The sequence below is a fragment of the Atractosteus spatula genome, chromosome 7 (assembly GCF_055471065.1).
Source record: "Atractosteus spatula isolate fAtrSpa1 chromosome 7, fAtrSpa1.hap1, whole genome shotgun sequence".
NCBI lineage: Eukaryota > Metazoa > Chordata > Actinopteri > Semionotiformes > Lepisosteidae > Atractosteus > Atractosteus spatula.
Window position 1 is genome coordinate 52,621,624 of NC_142712.1, and position 21,421 is coordinate 52,643,044.

Consider the following 21,421-nt stretch of genomic DNA (forward strand, 5'->3'; position numbering starts at 1 on the left):
AATCCCAAAAGATATATAATAGCATGAATTTACTTTACTTTAAATTTAATTTGATCCTTTTGAAGATAATTCTAATAAGCTGTCAATTGTTGAGAAGCCGAGTCAGCTGTCCTGAATACCACACCAAATTTGAAACTAATTTCCAGTCACATTTGTAAACATTCAGACAGAAGTTACATGTATTATCTAGCCTCACCTGCTAGTTATTCCTGTTGTTTTTCTAATATTGAGAAAGTGATTTTTTCTTTAAATGGATAATTATTTTTCTGTAAATAAATACACACTGGAAATCTGTGAATTGGTTCTTTATTTTTTGCATTTATCTTTTACAACAAAATAAAACTTTTTTATATCCCAGCATTGTAGTAAAACATTTTGAGTTGTAATATTTATTTAGCTTTTTAACAAAACAAAAGCAATGTTTCTGATGTAAAGATGTATTTTGAAAATGATCAATTACTTCTATCCAAAATATGTAGAATACATTGTGGTGTATCCTTTAAATCATTTAATAATTTAATGATGCAAAGGTGTGACCCATTAAATATTCAGCTTCAAAGCTTGTGTGTATTAAACTGTTCAAGAGCATATTTTCTTATTGGAGTTTGTTTTAGTCCTCCTCATAAAAAGGATCAATCTTAAGAGACTGTAACCCCCAACTAAAAACAGTAATTCTAGAACAAGAGACAATATTAATTATTTAGAAATCTCCTAAACTCCTGCTATTGTAATTTAAGTTTGTTTGGAAAACTGTAATTTGTTTAAAACTGAAAAGCAATGGTATTATTTAAGTTGGGGTTTATTTAGTATAACCAAGCATTGACACTGACAATAGATATAAATATATATTTACATGACCAGAAATTTACAACTGCCAATCAAATATCTCAACTGAAACTTCTATTTTCTCTAAGGGTTATTTAGAATAAAAATATAAAACAATATTTAAGATATGCCAGCACCCCCAAGAGCCAGATCCCCTTTACAAAACATATAAAACAATTCAGAATACAGTATAAATGCACCCAAGTGGACCAATGCCAAGCATCAGACAAAAGGGCTTGTATCATCAAAGTTGTTTATAAGAGTACAAAACAAGTAAGTACATTTTTATATTTTTAGACACAATAGTTACTGTACTCTATATAGAAAGTACCATTAAAGGTCTTGATCTAAATATACGAATTATATATAGCAACTGATACATTTACTCATCATTGCCATGAGACAGAGCAGATGAAGTGGAGTTGAACAGGGGTTTATGCTCCTCTCTTTGAAGGAAAAAATTCACCAAACTCTCCATTCTGTTCATTACATACTTAATTAGTACAAACTTCAACCAAGTCCTGTTTTTGTTAGGACTTACTAAAGAGCACTTTACTATTGTGATATCAGGCCCACATGCTTAAATGATACTGCTGTTTATGAAGATGTATGTTAAACAAAAAAAGCCTGCAGAGCAGCACAATCATTGACAATTGTTGCTTATCATTTAACATTTGCATACTTAATTGATGCTGGTAACTGTGTTCCAACTTATTATATTATTATACATAAATTATAATGCAGTAATAAAATGTGAACACATGTCAAGTTAAACTTGTGAGCTAGAGTTTGTCTAAATTGAATTAAAAGCTTACACATCTCCTTAACTTTCCAAATGACCTAAAATACAAACATATTCTCCAATTGTAAAGCAATTGTAAGTAAGATTCCATATGTATTGGAGCTATACTATACATCTTAGGGCTTAGATCTTTCAAAGCACAGCAAAACAGAAGAAATAAAATCAACCCCCCTCACCCAAAAGCCATAACTTGTGGACTTTGCATCTCCATGTAGAGCAATGTAAACTGTTCAACTTCATATTTATATTCGGATTGAATGTATTTATGATATTGCATAAAACATGGAATGCAAATTCCACACCAGGAGTAAGGAATTGGGATAAAGACAGCTGTTCTTTAGAAGAAGGAATAGAAATATTAGCAATTTTAATGTAAACTGCTTAATGTATACAATGGTATGAAGAATACAGTAATAATTTACCCAGCCAGATAAAAAGACAGCATAGTACCTTCATTCAATGGTCCAGACAAGCATAATTTTGCATGTCTAGCTAATGTGACCACATAGGACAAGTGGAAATGTGGATCCTTCAGCATTCACCATTCAACCAAACCATCAAAAAAAAGGACAGACGTCAACAGGTCAAGGTTCATTTCATGATTCTCTGATGTTTTGAAGCATTTCAGAATACCACAATTTAAAAACATCAATCTTAACTGAATTCCTCAAAACAAAGTGGAAACATTTAACAAGAGATTTTATTTATACCTATTCCAATATTTTTGTTTGTATTGATATAGTTTTTTGAAACTTAAATAGTGTACATTTAACCTGATATAAAAACAAACAAAAAATGTGATCACACACTTTCCTTTTCAAAGTCTGGAGATGTAACACATTGAAACTTGGCTGTTTTAAAACACAAAGAGATTAAACTGACCACCTAGCACATAAAACACAATATCCTGATAAATGTATTGTGAGTGTAAGAAAAAAACTGGAGATGTTCAATAGAACATAGTAATTGAACAGTATTCTAGAAAAGCCTTGTAATGGCATTAAATTACATTACTTAGTTTGTATCAACAAGGGGAATGTATTTATTTAGATTCCAGTGAGTAACCTTTTATTAGTATTTACAAATGTTGAGCTTTTCAGTGCAGTCAGTCCAGTGGGTTTCAGAAAGACTTCAGAAGAAAAAGATCGACTGAAGTACAGGACTGAGTTCTCTGAGTAAAATACAAGATATAAATTAAAGATTTGCGTCTTGTGTCTTATGAAACAAGCAGTGAAACTGAAAGCATGAACCACAGCGTTAGTGAACAGGTTAACAAATAAAAGCAAAATGTCTGAGTAAGATAAATGCATATAGACCGAGAACTAAGGCAACTTTTAGTAGCTTTTCAAACTAACATTTATAGTTGTCCCATACAGTGATATGAATGATTTACTATGTGCACATTTGCCCTTTTAAAGTTTTTCTAGTCAAAGCAGATCAGTATCTGAAATGCAATAGTGCCTTGTAAGCATTCTAGAAATAATATTTTCAAAAAATGCATATACAAACTGAATAGATTCCTTCAAAAGATGTTTTCTGTTTGCAAATGAAGGGATTTATACTCATGCATAATGAACATTTGTCAAAAATAAGTTTATTTTTAATAAATTTCTATTGGAGTCTTTCATTCACAAAAGAAAAATTAATTTCATAAAGTATCTAAGTCACTAAATACATTAGTCAATTCAGTTGTGTACTCATTGAAACCTACAGAATTTGATAACCTGAGTAAGGGTACTGAAATTGTTCAAAACAGCACCAAATGCTAATATATAAATAGATTGCTCCAACTGTAAAGACTGATAAAGATCTGTAACACTGTTAGGAATGACACAGAGAAGGTCAAATTTTTACATCCTTCATGTAGGCCAGGAATGACTTTAAACCCAGTACTGATTCTTTTTTAAAGCAGGGTTAGTTGTCCTACAGTACTGCAATAACTCTGGGTCGGGGTCTGACCCTTTTGTGCTCTGAAGCCCGTCTTTCGAGTCTGTTGGACCCATATTTGACATTGGTATACTATGGGCAGGATCAGTTTGACGAAATGTCTCTTGGTTGAGCTCCCCATTTTTTGGCTTGGATGAGAGCACTTGGACCTCATGTTTTCCTGTTTTGTTACGCCGAACAAGGTAGTATGCTAACACAGCTGCCATAATAAGGAGCAAGATGATGATGCAGATGGGAATGATGATAGCCCAGATGTTGTTCTCCGTGGAGACCAGAGGCCTCTTTCGTGAATTTGTTAGATCCCCTTCTTTCCATACTGGTGTGGTAAGAGGGTCCATGAGACTTGGGGGAATCTTGAGTAAATTTGCATCATAAGTAACAGAGGAATTGTAAGGGCCAGTTCTGAAGGACAGGGAACCCAATGCAGGAGGGACACCATTGGCTTTCAGAAGGAAATGGAATCTATCAGTGTGAGGTTGATCCCCTGCTTCTGTTTGGTTGAATAGCTCCAGTGCTACTCTTCCATCCTCCACATCCTTGTGAGTAAATGTCTGTAATGGATGACTCTCCCCTCTTCCATCCAATTTTACGAACCTAGCTGTTTGTGGTTGCTGGGTTATACTGAAAAATGGAACACTCTTGGTTTTGTTGGCTAATTCTGATGCATCAAGTATTTTTTTGTCTACCAGAACGGTTGATGCTCTAGGCAGAAATGGACCTTGTGGTAGGGTTATTAAAGGCTTTACAGTCATATTCAGTATTCCTGAGACATTGGCTGCTTTAGTTTTTGCCACAAATGCAAAACTGTCCTTTGGGGAAGTGAACTGCACAAAGCGGAGCCTGACTCTTCCCTCCTCAACCTGTTGTTGAGTGAATCGAGATGAAGACTGGTGATCAACTGTTACAGCTGCAAATTTTGGACCATCAGTTATAGCATAGATTACCTCCTCTTCCCTTGGCCCTCCAGTTGTTGTCTTGAGAACACGACTTGTAATTAATGTTTCATCATCCCCTTGCTTAACCTGCATCTCTTCTGCTTGGGAGAGAGTTAGGCTCCTGGCCAACACATCAATGTTTAGTTTGTAGGAAGATGTAATGTGCTTGCCATCAGATATAGTAAATTCCAGGAATCCACCAGACAGGCTCCCATCACTGACAAATGCCACCTGGCCTGTGTTGATATCTGCTTGAGTGAACCTGGTGATTTGGCTTTTAGTGTGTGTGCCAGCAATCACTCCATTGGAAGGGTGTTTGGTAACAGTAAAGATGATCTCCTCAGGCTTATTGTCTTCATCGATAGTGTTAAGGTGTTCCCCTGTAAGAACTAGAGTAGAACCTTGTACTACCTCTAAGAAAGTCTTTGAGATCACCAGCTGTGGTGGTTTATAATCTTTGGGCTTTATTGAGAAGTTGAAGGACTCCTCGATGATAATGCTACCACTTGTTTGTGACAACCCCACTAGCCCCCTCTCTTGAGGCTTAAGCCATACTCGGAAGGAGAAGCCATCTTCCCAAAATTCTGAACCATCATGGGTATATTTAAGCTCTTTTTTATCCACATCTTCCTGTAGGAAATATGGTGATTCCGGTGGCAAGGCTAGGTCATCAAGAAAAAGGATCCCATGTTCCGGGAATTTCCTCACCTCAAACACAACATCATAAGAATCTCTCTGGGATACCGGAAGACTGGCTAAGAGATTAGAAGCATCTAGTCTGGAACTTTCAATAGTTGTAGCTGCACCTTGCAGGACATCTAGACCTAGAGAAGAAACAAAACAATCTTTAAATTATTATCTTACATGACATCAGGATAAAAGCAATTATCAGTGAATGTGTAACTACTGTACACAATCTGTTTAATGAAAAATGTAAGGTTGTAACATGTAATCATAGTATGTTTTACTGCTATCCCTGTGTGTGAACTGATGATTTACTAAAAAGTCGTACCCGCGTTCTTCCAAAGCTGTGAATCATGGGAGAGGTTTGGTGCCTGGAAGGTGACTGTAATATGGAGGATGTGCTCTAATTCTTCTGCAGTATGTGAGGATAGAAGGAAGTCAACTGAATCCTGCATGATCCAAAATGGCTCACTGGGCATCTCATGCTGGTAGAGGATAGATCCATTCTGCAGCTGTAATAGAGACAGAAAATGTTAACTTTGGCTATTTCCAGTATCATGATTAGGCTTATATTCAAGATAAATCTATACAACAATGGGCGGAAATATTTTTAAGCGAAGGAATAAACTTTGGAGCTTAGAAATGTTAGTCTTATAAGCCTTTTCTTTTAGATATTGTTTTAACAAATGTTTTTTTACATAAAATAAAAAGAAATTTGGTTAGAAAACAACTATCACTGTGTTGTCAATCTGTGGGTTTGACATGGGCACAGACCTTCTGGATCATATAATTAATTCAAGAATTCAAAAAAGTATTCAAATGTATTCCAGTGGAACTTTACAAGTAATATGCTTTACAGTGGAGCCCTTGTACTGTACTGCCAAAGAATACTTCAATCTTTAAAAATAGGAATTTTCATAGCAATTATTCCAAATTACTTTTTGTGTTTTAATCCTTTTTCAGCATAACATGCTGCCATTAATGTAAAATTATTTTTAGACATAGGCATCTGATGGAGTTGGTGCCTAAGAGAACAAGTCCCTCAGTCTCATTTGCCTTCACTCTTATTTTCATTCCATCTAGATACTGATCAATTGCATCTCTGGAAGGGATTTTGCAGAGTGATAAAATCTGACAGTGAGGTGATACCTTACACACTTGCACCCAATGCAGGAATCACTTTCCTTCAGTATACCCTTCTACAGCACCATGACAAGGTTGCAGAGCATTAAATGTTAAAGAAGGACCCTGCTGTGATAGGAGTCAGTGTAACATTACACTGCTTATTATGCTTTTGCAGGTGAATGTGGGGGGTATACCGTATCACTGCAGGGTTCAAACCAAACTGCAGCAGCTTTGTGGTTTGCAAGACCACACGAGACTCACAACTAAGTTAAATTAATTAGAGCAAGAGGAGCAGCTGAAGGGTGTGTGACATTAAGAACAAAAAGATAATTTTCTCTGCACGAAAAACAGCAATTAGGAGTCTAAATGGTACAAAACATGGTTCATGCATTATTTCCCAGATGGCTTGTCTGGTTCTGCAGCTGGTTATGTTTAACACTTATGATGTTTCTCCAAACTGGCAGAAAATTCATCCTCACCTCTGCTTGGGTGAAACTGGAGACTTCCTTGAATTCGTTGCTCTGAGTGGTTGTAGTAAGCCTGCCCAGCCTTGGTGCTCTTGTTACATTATAAGTTATCACCTCTGCTTCATCAGTTGTCACTGCTTTCAGTATCTGGCTTGTGATTGGTTGCCTCATTCCTTGTAAAATGAAAAATGATTTTGAGTACCTGCACATCTTTCTTAATAGGATAACCTACATTTAAATTGTCCATTTTAAAATGCCTGAAATAAGCCATATGTTTTAAAATTAAACATGAGACAAAGGAAGGTGGCTTTTTATTACTGTACATCGATGCAAATGTTCAGGGACATCACGTTAGAAGCACTCACCTGGATACACAATGAGCTCCTTGTTTGCTTCCATAGTGATGGTAATCTGCTTAACAGTAATGGAGAAGAGATGCTTAGGAGAGGTGTGCTCTGTGTCGGTCACTGTGAAACTGAAACTCCCAGAGAGAGCACCTGAGGGAAGAAGACAATCATTTCAGTCAAGTGATCTATCAGTTTTTACAAAAAACAATGCTAAATTAAAAAAGACCTTTTACTTAGAAATAAAAAATAAATATATGAGTTTTAGTAAGTGGTATAGTGAGGTAAATTGTTGGGAAAAAATATGATGTCAGTGGATATGTGGAACTGGAAAGCAAAGGGTGGATTACACTGGGTACTGTTCCTATAGAAAGGATAATGTGATAAAACAGTTATTCATGCAAGCCCAAGTAATACCTTACTCATGTGAAAGACTTTAGACCAGAAATCTTGTAAATAGGTTGGCTCACACAACTCCACCCATCCTCAGAATTAGTCTGGAAAAAGGGGCTGTGTAGCTCAGTAGATAAAATTGCATAGAAACTATGTTTCCAATGAAAAGGTACGAAGCAGTAAATTACTCCTTTTAGTAAACTATAATAAGTACACTAGGACTGGTGACAGTCTAACACATGTATTTTTAAAATCTAAATATAAATGAATTAACTAATAAAAGTGGCTTGGAACCTAATGCAAGGGAAATGTCTGAAATGAGCACGTCCAGTAAAATTGCCGATTCTAGACAACATTCTGAAATATATAAAAGAGATTTTGGGCATGAAGATCAGCCTTCAGAAAGAAGACATTCAGTTAAGCCTTATGTACAGAGTGTTAGACTTATATGCAGGATTCAGTGTGGCAAGAGCATAAAAGAGAGTACAAACAAGAAGAAGCTCTTCAGTCAATTTTACTCTTTTGGACTTTTAGTGGTTAATAATAATAATAATAATAATAATAATAATAATAATAATAATAATAATTGCTTACACTTATATAGCGCTTTTCTGGACACTCCACTCAAAGCGCTTTACAGGTGATGGGGACTCCCCTCCACCACCACCAATGTGTAGCCCCACCTGGATGATGCGACGGCAGCCGCTCATCACACATCAGCTAACAGTGGGGAGCAGAACAGAGGGATGAAGCCAATTCATAGATGGGGATTATTAGGAGGCCATGAATGGGAAAGGCCAATAGGAAATTTGGCCAGGATGCTGGGGTAACACCCCCTACTCTTTTCAAGAAATGCCCTGGGCACCCTTAATGCTTCAACAACCAAACTACACACCAGTCCAAGTGGAAAAGCGAGAAGTTGCTTCAACAATTGACATAGGGGAGAACTTTAGGTGGGCTAGAATGTTTAAGCACCAGGTGGAATTTGGCTCAAACAGCATCATGGGCTCTTTAATGACTATGTAGTCAGGACCTTGGTCACAAGTCTTATCCAAATAAAGGGACAACTTATAACATAGCTGTAGTGTACCTGTTCAGCAAACTGGGGCCTATTTAGAAATGTTTAGAAATGTAAGGAATTATTGCTTGGAAGAAATGTGGGCATGTATTGCATTTTTAACATGATCAACTTGGTTGAAGGTGGAAAAAGCTCAGAAGAAGGCCTCCAGGGCACAGTGTGAATGCTCCACTTGTGAAAATTATCAACTGCAATTATCATTTGAAATTTGTGTACTTTGATAGACTCACCTTTGTGAACAAAAATGACTTGGCCGTTATTAATCTGTGCCTGTGTGAAGCCTCGGATGCTGTTGTTGGGTGATGATTCCAGTGCCACGTACCCATTTGTAGGTGGTTCAATGGAATACACCAGATCTTCAGGAGGGGTATCCAGATCTTCTGTATTTAACTCACTGGCTGTAATTTTAGCTGTTGCATGTGCCCGAAGCTGAAACAGAAAAAGCAGGAAAACTCATAAAGCAGACAGACATTTATTTTTATTGGGACTATATGCACATAACCCCCGTCAGGGCAGTCTTAACAGAAAATAACTTGTTGGTTATTTTCGGTGTCAATGTCTGTTTTTAGAAAGTCTGTTCTGTTTCATGGTGTTTTTAGACAATGATAAATGCTCTGTTGTATTCAGAAAACCTGCAAAATGTGTCTGGCTCTAAGTTCGCCTCAATTTGATGCATGGTTGGTCAGTTATCTTAAGATAAGAGCACATTTTTTGGGCTTTTCGTGCAAGAACACGGGTTTAATGGACTTCGAATGGCTTCTTTTGTTGAAGCGATGAACATTTGTGGTATGAATGAGGCAGATGTACTGACAGAGCTTCTTATTTAGTCAGTAGCGGGAGGGAAAATTGAGGCCATGTGGTATGATTGGTTTTAATTTGTTCTATTTCTATTTGAATATGCCTCATGTTCCCAAAGAAGCCCACAAAATATTACAATTCAGGGAATAGTAAATTTAGTCACACATCAGAAGTTAGAGTATCACTGCACAGTTCTAATTCATAAGAGCATTCATACATGGACCATTATAAAGACAAGCAATGAACCTAGTGGCTCATCAGGCCAGAGATTCTGCTGGTTTCCACAGTGTGAAGAGTAAAGAGAGGGAACACCAAACCATTGCAGGGTTTTCCCACAATATTAGCGGAACTCAGCCAGGCTGGTACCTATTAATACAGCTGGGTGGTCTAGAAAGACCAGTTGCAACAGTCTTTTAAACCAACACTCCTCTGATCAGGAGTATAAACTCTAAACCCTTCTATGTCCTATACCTTGATGAGAAAATAAAATTACATTTTCTTCATTTGCTTCCAATGTTCTTTTAATGTAATCTTTATTCCCAGATATAAAGGCATGAGGAAGTTTTTCAAATTCTGAGCATCATCTATTCCTAAGAAAATTTATTTTGCACATCTCTCTTTTGTCCTTAAAATAAAACAATTTCTTAAAAATGTGTTTTAATTGATTTATATGAAGACTGACAATTTATTCAAAATGTTTTATGATCATAAAGATAAGTACACTGCACCCTTGCATTTAGCCATCAGTATCTTGGAGTATCTGTCGCAAGTATGTAGTACCCTCTAGCGGACACTGTTGGTATGGAACTCTGGTGCGTTGACATTCCACTAGATGGAGTAATGGGCTTTTTCTAAAAAAGTCATTTTGTCAGTTGAAGGTTTTGAAAAGCCTTGAACTGCAAAGGGTGTGGCATTTAGAATATCATATTGAGATTAAAGCTACACTGAATAAACTACTTTATTTAATTAAATCTACCTCACTTGTCAAAATCAAAATTATAATCAAAATGATAGTCAACTCTTTCATAGAGATTTCTTGCTTTTGGTTAATGTTACAGCTTTTATGGGAGATCTGCAAGCAGTAATTTTAGGGGAGTTCTATAGACTATTGGACTGACAAAACCCCTCAGGTGCTACACAGCATGTGTTTTAAAGTCCAACCACACACTAGAGCTTGTGAGAACATTCCACTGGGTTTCTAACTTACTGTAATAATGAAATCCAGCTGCAGTGTATCCTGACAGGATCTGGGGCAATCCATGCACATTATTTAAGTCATGTAACTCATCAAGTGTGATCAGAGTCAAGTCTCATGCCTTAAATTAAGGTCAGGTCTAGGATCTCACCCAGGTTTACTGATTGAAATGGAACCAAAATGTGACGTAATACTGAAATATTCGGATGTCTTGCTTGCATTGGTTAAAAGAGTTAAGTGTCTTGAATTGTTTTATTTAATACAGACTACAGCCATGCCAGGCTTGTTCACATTGTCCACAGGCTTCCAGTCCTTACTGTTTTCCTATTTCAGACTATACCCTTGAAATTTAATGTACTGAAGCCACATGTATGAATGTACAATGCTCACTGGTGATAGATAAATAGTAAGGGATTAATTAATGTATTGATTCCTGGTACCTTTTAATAAAAAGTGGTATTTTAAATTCAACTCTACAACTCCTAAATTCCTTAATCTGTTGCTATAAATAGGCAATTTTAATCCCATTCATCAATAGTTTCTCTTAGTGCGCTTTATTAAGTAATAAAGAACATTTAAAGTTTTGCCTTCCAGGCTGCACATCACTGCATGCGAGATTTTGTTAATTATAAAACATAATGCAGAAAATTTAATTTGCCAAAGTACAGCAAATAAAAATAACGGCAAATTGTTCTCGTAGATCGAAAGAGTCTGCAGTGTACAAATTACAACTCACAAATTGCAAAGTTACACCCAAGGAGTTGTTTCTTAATGGGCACCTCCATTACCACCTCACCTTATCAACTGCATGTTAAAGTGTTTAACAATTCCAAGCAAACTCAAATGCCATCAGAAAGAAAGTACTAACTTCTTTGCATTCATATTTTTCAAACATTATTTATTGCAAGTTTATTATTTAAAGATTACACAGGATTTAATTTTGTGTGACTTCTGATCAGGTGCATTCAAAATATTTGCAGAGCTGACTTCACGTAAGGAAATGAAAAAGTCTTCTTACCTCCAAACCAGCATTGACTGTCACTACTGGGGGTTCATCATTGACTGGGAGCACAGTAATGGTGATGGTCACTGGTAGACTCTGCCTCTGAATTTCAAATGCTGTGGCAGTGAGATTGAAACTATCTGATGTAGTTTCAGTGCCATCATGCAGGTAGTAGATCTTTCCTTTTTTCACCTAGGACAAAAAAACACAGTGGGCAGTTATCTACAGTATTTATTTTGTCAGTGTTGCTTTAGTGAAATTTTTTAAATGAGCACAATAAATTAAAGCAACCAAACATGAGGCAATTTTTTAGATGGTGCTTTTAAAAAAAACTTTATGCACCTAACAGATGAAGAATGAACTGCTTCATTTTTCAGTATTTATGATTTTAAGGAGACTTTTCTCAGAGGAATAGATACATGAAAGGATAACCTTTGTTTTCACAATGTTTTTTCTTTTCGTAACAATCACTGAAAACTGCTGTCATCTCTTGTTATTTTCCTCAGCCTTTATCCCTCATTTCTGAGACTTTTTGGAGAGTGTATTTACTGTACTGTCTGATTGCTGAAGAGGCTCATTTTCTTAGGCAATGATAATGCTTCACATATTTACAGTTGGCTGAATTAAAATCTGCACTTAGTAGTTTGCCAATCACAGAAAAATAATAATTTACTGTAGATCAGAATTCCGAGAGTGAGCCACTGCATTTGCTCAGCTACAAATATAAGTGATTTCTTAAGAACTTCATGATTTCTGCTTATGATGTTATTGAGATTCACGCTGATTTGTACTTCGTTCAACTATAATTGTCTGTAAGCAGAAGAGCTTTACTGTTCAGTAACAGATAAGCACCTTGTTTCAATTCAAGAAAAGATTCTTTAGTTCCAAGTGTGATTCCTCTTGCAGAGTGGGAAAGAAATGTGTAGTCTTAGTTTCAAATATTGTCCTCCACAACAATAAGGAAATGGTTCAGTTATTTTTGAACATCTCACATGGTAGGTATATTGTGAGGCCAAGATAATGTAAAATTAGACTTACTGTATACTGAAGTCTAAGGAGTAATTAGCATGCAACATGGTGTGTGACGGGCAACTGAATACACAACAGGAACCACTTGTTCCATAATTATTGTAGACATAGATTATATCTAAATACATTCAACTTTCATGCATGAAACACCAATTACATTCTACTACTGCATATGGTATTTTTGTCAATGCGATACTAATTTAGAGAGCAGCACTGTACTTCTTTGCTCTAAAACATAAACTACAGTGAAATGTAAAGAATGGGTCAAGTCTTCATAAGATTAGTACAATAAAATATGATAAGAAGTATTACATTTAAATTATCACCATGATCAGATTTTGGATGAAAGAAATAATATGCATTTCTATTAATAAAACCATATGCTGTAATCTCTGAGAACTGAGTTTGCCAAGAGGCTTGAAGGATGTATGCACATACGATTCATTATTATAGGAATTGTAGGAAATGAGCCAGTTTAGTTTGGCTCCAGTGACTGTAGTGTTAGCATCAGTTTTTCCACAGCGTTAGAAGAGCATAAAAAAGAATGGCACTTAGCAAACTACATATTAAAGTCTTTTGTGTTGCTTTGGTGGAGTGACTAAAAAACTCCACAAAGTTTTGTGATACATCCTAACAAAATGATGGGTTTCCGTGAATAACCACAAATTTGGAAGGTTATCCCGTGAATAGACTGCGTTGTACCACAGTGAATAATTCTACACCAATTAAAAAAGATCTTCATTATATTCTTTTACAAACCACAGCATAGTCACAAGCAGCACACAAAGGCGAGCCAAGAAATAACCAGAGGGGTTGTGGCTGAAGGATAATGAAACATACAGCACAAAGTAGACCTGAACCTTAAAACGTTTGTAGGTTTATGATCAAAGACATAGACAAGAACTGGCCAAGCATAATGTATAATCATGCCTGACTCATAGTACCTTCAAATAAACTTCTACAGTATTGACATATGTCAAAAGAACCATGCACTACACATGACATAACAAAATTGATGACTAAGCAGTATGCTTTAGACCTTATTTGTTTGAATACTGTAACATTACGATTTTTCTTACACCAGCTGAGAAAATGTCCTTACCTCATCCAAAGTGAAAAAACCTATGTTGTCCTCATGTTCCTCCCAGTACTTTATGGCACCATGTTGAGGAGGCTCTTCCACAATGAAGTCAATATTGGTAGTGCTGTAGAAAGGATGGGAAATATTGAGGATGTCCTGGTTCAAAGCTGCTGACCCACCTTCCCTAAGAGTGATATTTCTGGCATGGAAGGGAACCATTCTGGGGAGGATCTCAATGTTGATCTGGAGATCCTCCACAGAGGTGAAGCCATTGCTGACATCCACAGTGAACCAATCGCTGCCTTGGATGGGTGTGGAGACGTAGAGGATGCGTCCATTGTTGATGTCCTCCTGGGAGAAGGTGTGGATATAGTGAAGGCTGGGCGTGGCTGTGCTCTCTGAGTCATTGATCAACATCACGATGTGGCCCAGGCGGGGAGGCTCTTTAATAGTGTACATCATTTCGGAGGGCAGGATGTCAGCTTGTTCTACCTGTAAAATACATGTAATATTGGTGTGTCACACCTTGGAATAAACGTTGTGCATCACCATTGAAAAAATTGATAACATTTTAAAATTAATTTTAAGAAAAACAAATTAACAATGGAAAAGGAATCAAATGTATAGGTAAGTATACGCAATTGCTAAAATACTGTGTCCTATAGCAGACTGTATCTGCTACATCAATTCTAAGAACTGATTTATCCATTTTGAGAGTTTAAGTGAAGGGTTATTTGGAGAAATAAGGCTTTATGGTCATGTTTTAGAAATTGCCATTAGTTTTGAATATACAAAACCATATTTAGTGAAAACTTGCTACAAAGTATAGTTTTAAGTATGTGAACATGACAGTCTTTCTCACTAAATATGAACAATAACATTAATGAAAGTTATGGTTTTGTTGAGAGCCATTGCAATTATTTTTGAAGGGAAATACGAAAAGAAATAAGTGCTGTGCTGTGCAAAATGTATCAGTAGGCAAAAGTTAATTGTGACCAGATGTATAGAGTTTCAGATGAAGACTGTGGTATGGTTTAGAATATGTGTTTTCTATTAAAACCTTTTTATGCAGCTCTCTTTACATGTTATGTTATATTGCTTAGATCCTATCCAAGTACTGTTCAAACCCTTGACTTTTTTAATATGAAACCAAATGTACAAATGAATAATGGGTTTCTCTTACTATGAAAGAAATACTGAATGAAGTGAGTAAGAAACATTGCTTTGTAAGTGACAGCTTACCATAAACATCTGACTATTGTTATTCAACAAGTTGCTAAGAAGCAAAAAAAATGGAAATCTTGGCTATTAATATAGTTATATATTGTTTATATACAGTTGTTTTTTAAAAGAAAGGTCATAATGTTTTGGAATATAATTAATATAAATCACTTATTTAGTCATCCCAATGGATGTGTTTACTCATATTTATTAATAAAATAAGGCCAAGGTAGTTTTACAATGTTTTTGGCTTACAGCTGTTTCAAATGGCAAGTCATACTGTATGGATCCTACTCTCTGTGGAGGTAACCCGAAATGCAATAACAGCTGGTAATCTTTTGCAACATGTAACAATTGGAGCATAGATCAGGCTGAATAGTGTTGTCAGTCACAGTGTAATATGCACTAGAACAGCACAGAAAAATGTGCTGCTGAACAAATATTGCATCATTTACACCAAACCAAAGGAGTTTAATGAATAAATGAATTCAATTTAATGAAATCTCTCAGAATACTGAAAATTACTGTTTTCCCCCCATAACATATCACATGCAAGCATGATAAAAGATAAGCCATGCCACCTGTTAGCTTTTTGTAAAAGAAATTCATGAAGAGTGGGATTGCTTAAATGTGCCTTTTCTTCTATGACATAGTGTAAATTAATCGCATGTATTTTAAAGCAATTCACAATTACATGAAACATCAAAAACAGAATAAACACACATTTTTTCAAATTAAATCGCTTAAAAACAAATACAATGTTTAATACGTATAAGCATATTTATTGTTAAGAAGCTGAATTTTCTCACTATCCAAAGATAAAGATAAAGATAAAAAATATTTATCTACCTTAAGATTGTCTTGGTTTATCTCAGTTGTTTCTTCTTCAAAAGAGTAGATCTTCTCATTGTTGATTATTTGTGGTTGAGACATGTAGCCTTGCTTAAAGATCTTGATTTTGAAAACACCATCCTCAGACAAATGATGAGATTTTACTGTGAAGCCAAATGAGTCCTTGGATCTGAGGCTTATGTCACTGTGCTGATATGACACTTCTCCTTTGTTTAGATCTTCTTGAGAGAATGTAGTGGCCTCTTCTCCCCTAACAGTAATCTTTCCATCTTTTGGGGGTGTTGTCACTTCATACCTTATCTCACTTGTGTCTCTAATATCCATATTGGACTCTGCACTTAAGACAATGTTGTCAAGGGCCTTAAACCCACCATGGTCAATTACAATCATGGTATTACTAACGATATGGAGGTATGGGTCGCTAGCCTGAACTTCCAGCAAAGCTGTTGTTTTGTGCAAACCATCAGACACCTGCAACTGAAACCTCTCACGATCAGCTCCATGGTGCACAAAGAGTACCTTTTTATCCCTAAGATCAGCTTGGGTAAAGCGGTAAAGTGGCTGGGAGACATCTTCAGCCGACACAATATTCCCAGAAAGAATGCCCATGCGCACGTAGACCAGCTGGGTGTCATTGAAGTCTGAATCATCGTCTTTGAATAGGATGTCATCGGTGGTTAACAAACGCTGTCCATTTCTCACCACATTGAAAGTCCTGTTGACTACTCGGAGTGGTACATGGTCATTGCGGGATTGTATATATATACTGAACACTCCACTTAATGTTTCTTGCAACATGGCATTAGTTGTAGAGCTGTCTGTGGTTTGTTCAAGAATAAGGAATGTAAACATATCCTCATTGCTCTCTGATCCATCATGCTTGTATATAAGTCTCTCTAACAGTAAGTCTTCATTACTGAACACCTTAATTGCCCCTTCAAATCTAGGCATTCCAGGTGGGGAATCTCTGATAAGCTTACCATGGTTAGGACCATGGATAACCTTATATACATAATCTGTCACATTTCTAGTCTGAACCCAGAGGTACTCCTTAGTCAGGTAATTCTCTCCACCCTCCAAAACAGTCAGTCTTTCATTTGTTAGGACAGGTACATTTGGATCAGCTAGGATCTTAATTGGGTAGGTATACACAGGTGAATACTGGTTTTCAACAAACACTTGAAACTGAAACTTATCTTCTGTGTCTACTGTTCTGCGGATCCTTACTTTGTAGATGAGATGACCATTCCATAGGTCTTGTTGACTGAATGAATCTCCTTTTGAAAGGTCTCGACCAAATAGTGACAAAATACCTTTAGATGGAGCTTCCAAAAGCCTGTATTTCAAAGAATTGTAATCCACACTTCTTCCCTTTAGAGCAGCCTCAAGTTCTGTTTGTTTTATAGCCTTTTGCTCTCCTCTCTCTATTTGTAATGGGATCAGCTTAGTCATTGTTACTTCAGATGGCTTGATCTTGATCAACATAGTGTTGTTGCTAAGAATTATTCGGCCTAGCTGTACATCAAACTTGACCCGTTCTACCATAATGTCTTCATAATTGTGAGTATCTGTACTGACATACTTCAAATGTCCTTTTTGTAAATCAGATTGCCGAAAGGTGTTTGTTTGCTTCCAATCCCCATTAATTGTATGAATCTGCAGTTCTCCAAAACGGAGATCCTCAATCACATTGTACATAATGTCCCCATTCTGTGGTGTTGATGACACTGCTATATTATGGATTCCAATCAAAGAAGCCCCACCCTGAGAAAGAATGAGGCCAGTATTTGTTACAAGTGTGATCTGAGGCTGTCTTGCTGAAAGTCTGAGGGTGGCTGACTGGCTCAATGAGCTTCCATCAGAAACCTGTATTTTCAGCTCGGCCATAGTGCCACTCTTGTGGACATAGTAAATGTTTTCATCTTTAAGTTCCTTACATGTAAACTCCAAAATATTATGACCAGGTTGCTGTGCTTTTTCTAGAATACCTTCCTCAGTGCTGGGTCCCGAGATAATTGTAAACTTCAGTTCATCACAAATGGTGTCTGTATCCACAACTTTGATAAGATTTGCAGTTAAGAGTGTCCTTGCATACTCTGAGATGAAGATGTCTCCTCCACTTAACTGAGGTATATCATTGATGGGTATTATCTCTACAGGAAGTATATAGTTTTGAGGAGTTTTCAAACATTCTGGAAGGTAGCTATAGCTATGGGCCACAACATCAAATGGTATGTGGTCTGAATATCTTTCCATACCATTATGGATATACTTGACTTTTCCATTGACCACGTCCAATAGAGTAAACTTCTTTGTTCTTCTGTTAATAACATTTAAATCCATTTGACCATTCAATGGCTCGCTCTGAAGAGTGAAGACTATTTGGGATTGCCTGATGCCTAATGCTGTTAGATCTAGAGTAGGTTTTATATTGTTCAGGTTCACAAAGGCTTGCCCACCTTCAGGAACAGTCAGAGGCCTGATATCAAGGAGCCTAGTGATGTTGCGGAAGATTTCTGGCATATCAGCTGTAGGGTGACAATGCTGTTCTTCAACATATTGAAACTTAACAGAGGGTGCAGTTGTAGTAAAATCATATTCATAATGGGAATAATCGTATTCGTCGCCTTCGCAATTTACATGAATATCTTTGCTAACTGAAATGTCTTGCAGGCTTATATCTTGTTGGTTAATTTTAATTTCACCCATACAACCAATGAAAGACTCTAATGTCAAATGATCTTGGAAAGAAGATAGCATCCCAGTGCTTCTAAGGACATCTTTTACATTCTCTTCCAAACCTCCCATATATACATTTCCAGTAAGATGCAGGCTTTCTGAACCACTCAGAGGAACCGTGATGCTCTGACTGTCCACAGTGATTTCAAACATACTAGAATGTACTTGTACTTTAACTCTGTGCCACTGATTATCATCCATCTGTACATTGGGGTTGTCCAAAACAACCACTCCATTTCCCAGGTCTGCAATACCCTTGAGGTAGCCTCCTACGGACCACAAACCTACAAATCTTGACTGGTGATCAAGATGAAAAAAACAAAGTGAATTTTCAATAGTGGTCTTCATTAGTAGCTCAAGAGTCAGGCCATCCACCATGTTCCATATTGGCAAGGAATAATATGAATTGGCACTAATAAAACTGATAGCTTCCCCTTTGCCACCCTGAAATTCACTGCTACAGCCCTCTTTAGTCTCATGGCATGTAGGTTGCTCTGCTGATAAAAGGTCAAAGTCATTGGACTCAAAGCGTACATTCCCCATGCAGCCCCGGAACTGAGGGACAGATTCTTCCAGATAAGGTCGCTCAAGATTCCCTTTGCCACCTAAGTAAAATCCCAGATCAATGTTGAGATCCTGTTTGATACCAGGCAGCATAACAACGCTGGGGAAAATTTCATCAATCACCATAGTTAAATTGGTCTCTTGTAAAGTTAGTGTCACGTGGTGGTCCATTAAGTTATTTAGCTGTAGACCAAGAGCAGATGAAACAACCACTTCACCAGATCCCATGTCTAGACGTGCCTGCAAAAAAAAAAATTTGTGTATTTATTTCTTAATTTTAAAAACGTTCAGTATTTGCAATCTTTAATCAGTTCTGCTGATGAGTAATATGACACTGCTCATTACACTGCTCTCCTCCCCACTGATAGCTGATGTGTGGTGAGCATTCTGGTGCACTATGGCTGCCGTCGCATCATCCAGGTGGGGCTGCACATTGGTGGTGGTGGAGGGGATCCCCATTAAATGTAAAGTGCTTTGAGTGGAGTGTACAGAAAAGCGCTATATACGTGTAAGCAATTATTATTATAATTATTATAATATGGAAAGAAGGAGGATTTGTTTACTGTTTTTGTTCATTCTATCAAGGATTTGCTTGTATTATAACCACTAAATTCCTAATTAAAGTATTGCCCATTTGAGATACCATACTATACAGTATACATAGAGTATACTGTACACAATATACATTAGAATGTTTGCAATTATACAAAATAATGCAGACTATTTTCTGCATCTCAACTAAAAACTCAGTATCATCCATGCATGCTTATTAAACATTTGTTTTGGTGGTAATTGTCAATTTCACTGTCAATTTAACTTTTTATATACATTTTATATATTCGATATCAAACATTAAGTGAAATGAGCCCATATACTAGTTAATATATACTGGTTCATATTGGGGACAGTATTGTGACTGAAAAGATACAAAGCTCTAAGGATAACAGGATGATATATACAGTATACTTAAACAGGAGAGTAGTAGGTACATTGTGTATAATAATAAAATAACACCCACATCTGATGACTAATGCATTTGATGACTACAGCATTTATAGTACTATGTAAATAAATAACGTTTTAAATCATCTAAGATATGATTTTATTATAATATATTTTATTATAAGCTCCTTAAAATAATAATTTCTGATTTTCAAGTTGTTTTAAAGACAATTATTCAAGCACATACCTTTGGAACCTATGGGCAACATATGTTCTAAATAAGATGTAGTTGTTCAGTTATTTGTTATTTTGTTAAGTGCTAAGATTTGTAATTCAAAGAGAATGAGCTGTCTTGAGGAAAGACATTTATTTGTCTATTTTGCCCAAAGTGCATGACCAGTAACAACTGTAATTTTACTAAAGTGGTCCAACATCGACACATTTATGGAAAGGTTAAGAATGCTCTGATTCTGTACCAGGGAAATTTCAATGATACAAGTAACAAGGATGCTTTAAATCTAATTTTTTAGAGAGCTCATGGAAACCCTTGTTGCATTCACCTGTAACCTGCCATTCCGGAGCTCTAGTACAAGGTAGTCTGAGATTCCTCCAGCCAGAAAGAGGAGGCCACTGCGCTTTCCCGTTTGAAACTGCAGTGAGAGATGGAATGATGTGACATCCTGGACAGCCTGGATCTTGCAGAAACTTGCTCCAAAGTAGGATACTGTAATAGAAAATAGTTAACAGACTTTAAGACTCCTACTCATGAAAGCATTCCATGAGGCTGGACATACATTCTTTCATACACATCCTCTCTGTGCTACACAGCCTCCTATCTCTGCTTTGGTGTTAATGAACTTATTAGATGCACTACAAGCACTTATATTAGATGCTTCAAAAAAAGCTGACCGAATGAAGAAAGAACATAAGGCTGAAGAACATACATATAAAATATTGTGATGAAAAATCTCAGAACCTTCTCATTAGGTTATATCTGACTGCATTTCAGATATATTAAACAAAACATACACTTGAAAATGCTGATATTCAGCCTTTTCAAATTTATGTAAGGGACTAGGGCTCTAGAATTCCTTTTTAAAAGAGAATCTTTGCCAAAAGTACATATTTTCTGTGCTAAAATTGTTTATACACCACACATACAGTATAATCTCTCAAGGTTTAGATTTCCTCTCCAGGATCTCTCACGGATTCCCTCTTATATCATGACGTCAGTAGACATCCCCTGACTATTTGGTAGGGCATCCCAGAATCTTGTGCACTCTTCCCAGGCCTTAGTGTCTTTCTTCCTTTCTCCCTTGGGATACTAAACAAACATAGCCACCTGCCCTTTTTAGAATTCTGTGATTGCAGAGTACTCAGAAAGTCAATTGTTTCTC

General features: G+C 36.5%; 1 protein-coding gene across 1 annotated transcript; it reads right to left on the minus strand.

The window, feature by feature from the left end:
- Positions 1-292: 292 nt before the first annotated feature.
- Positions 293-20,638, minus strand: cspg4 (chondroitin sulfate proteoglycan 4). Its single transcript, XM_088922486.1, has 9 exons — positions 20,585-20,638; positions 15,777-19,322; positions 13,728-14,198; positions 11,612-11,788; positions 8,831-9,029; positions 7,151-7,282; positions 6,798-6,958; positions 5,522-5,705; positions 293-5,333 (listed from the first exon to the last, which is right to left on the minus strand). The coding sequence occupies exons 2-9, from the start codon at positions 19,308-19,310 to the stop codon at positions 3,508-3,510; spliced, it is 6,684 nt and encodes a 2,227-aa protein (XP_088778612.1). The 5' UTR covers positions 19,311-19,322; positions 20,585-20,638; the 3' UTR covers positions 293-3,507.
- Positions 20,639-21,421: the final 783 nt, after the last annotated feature.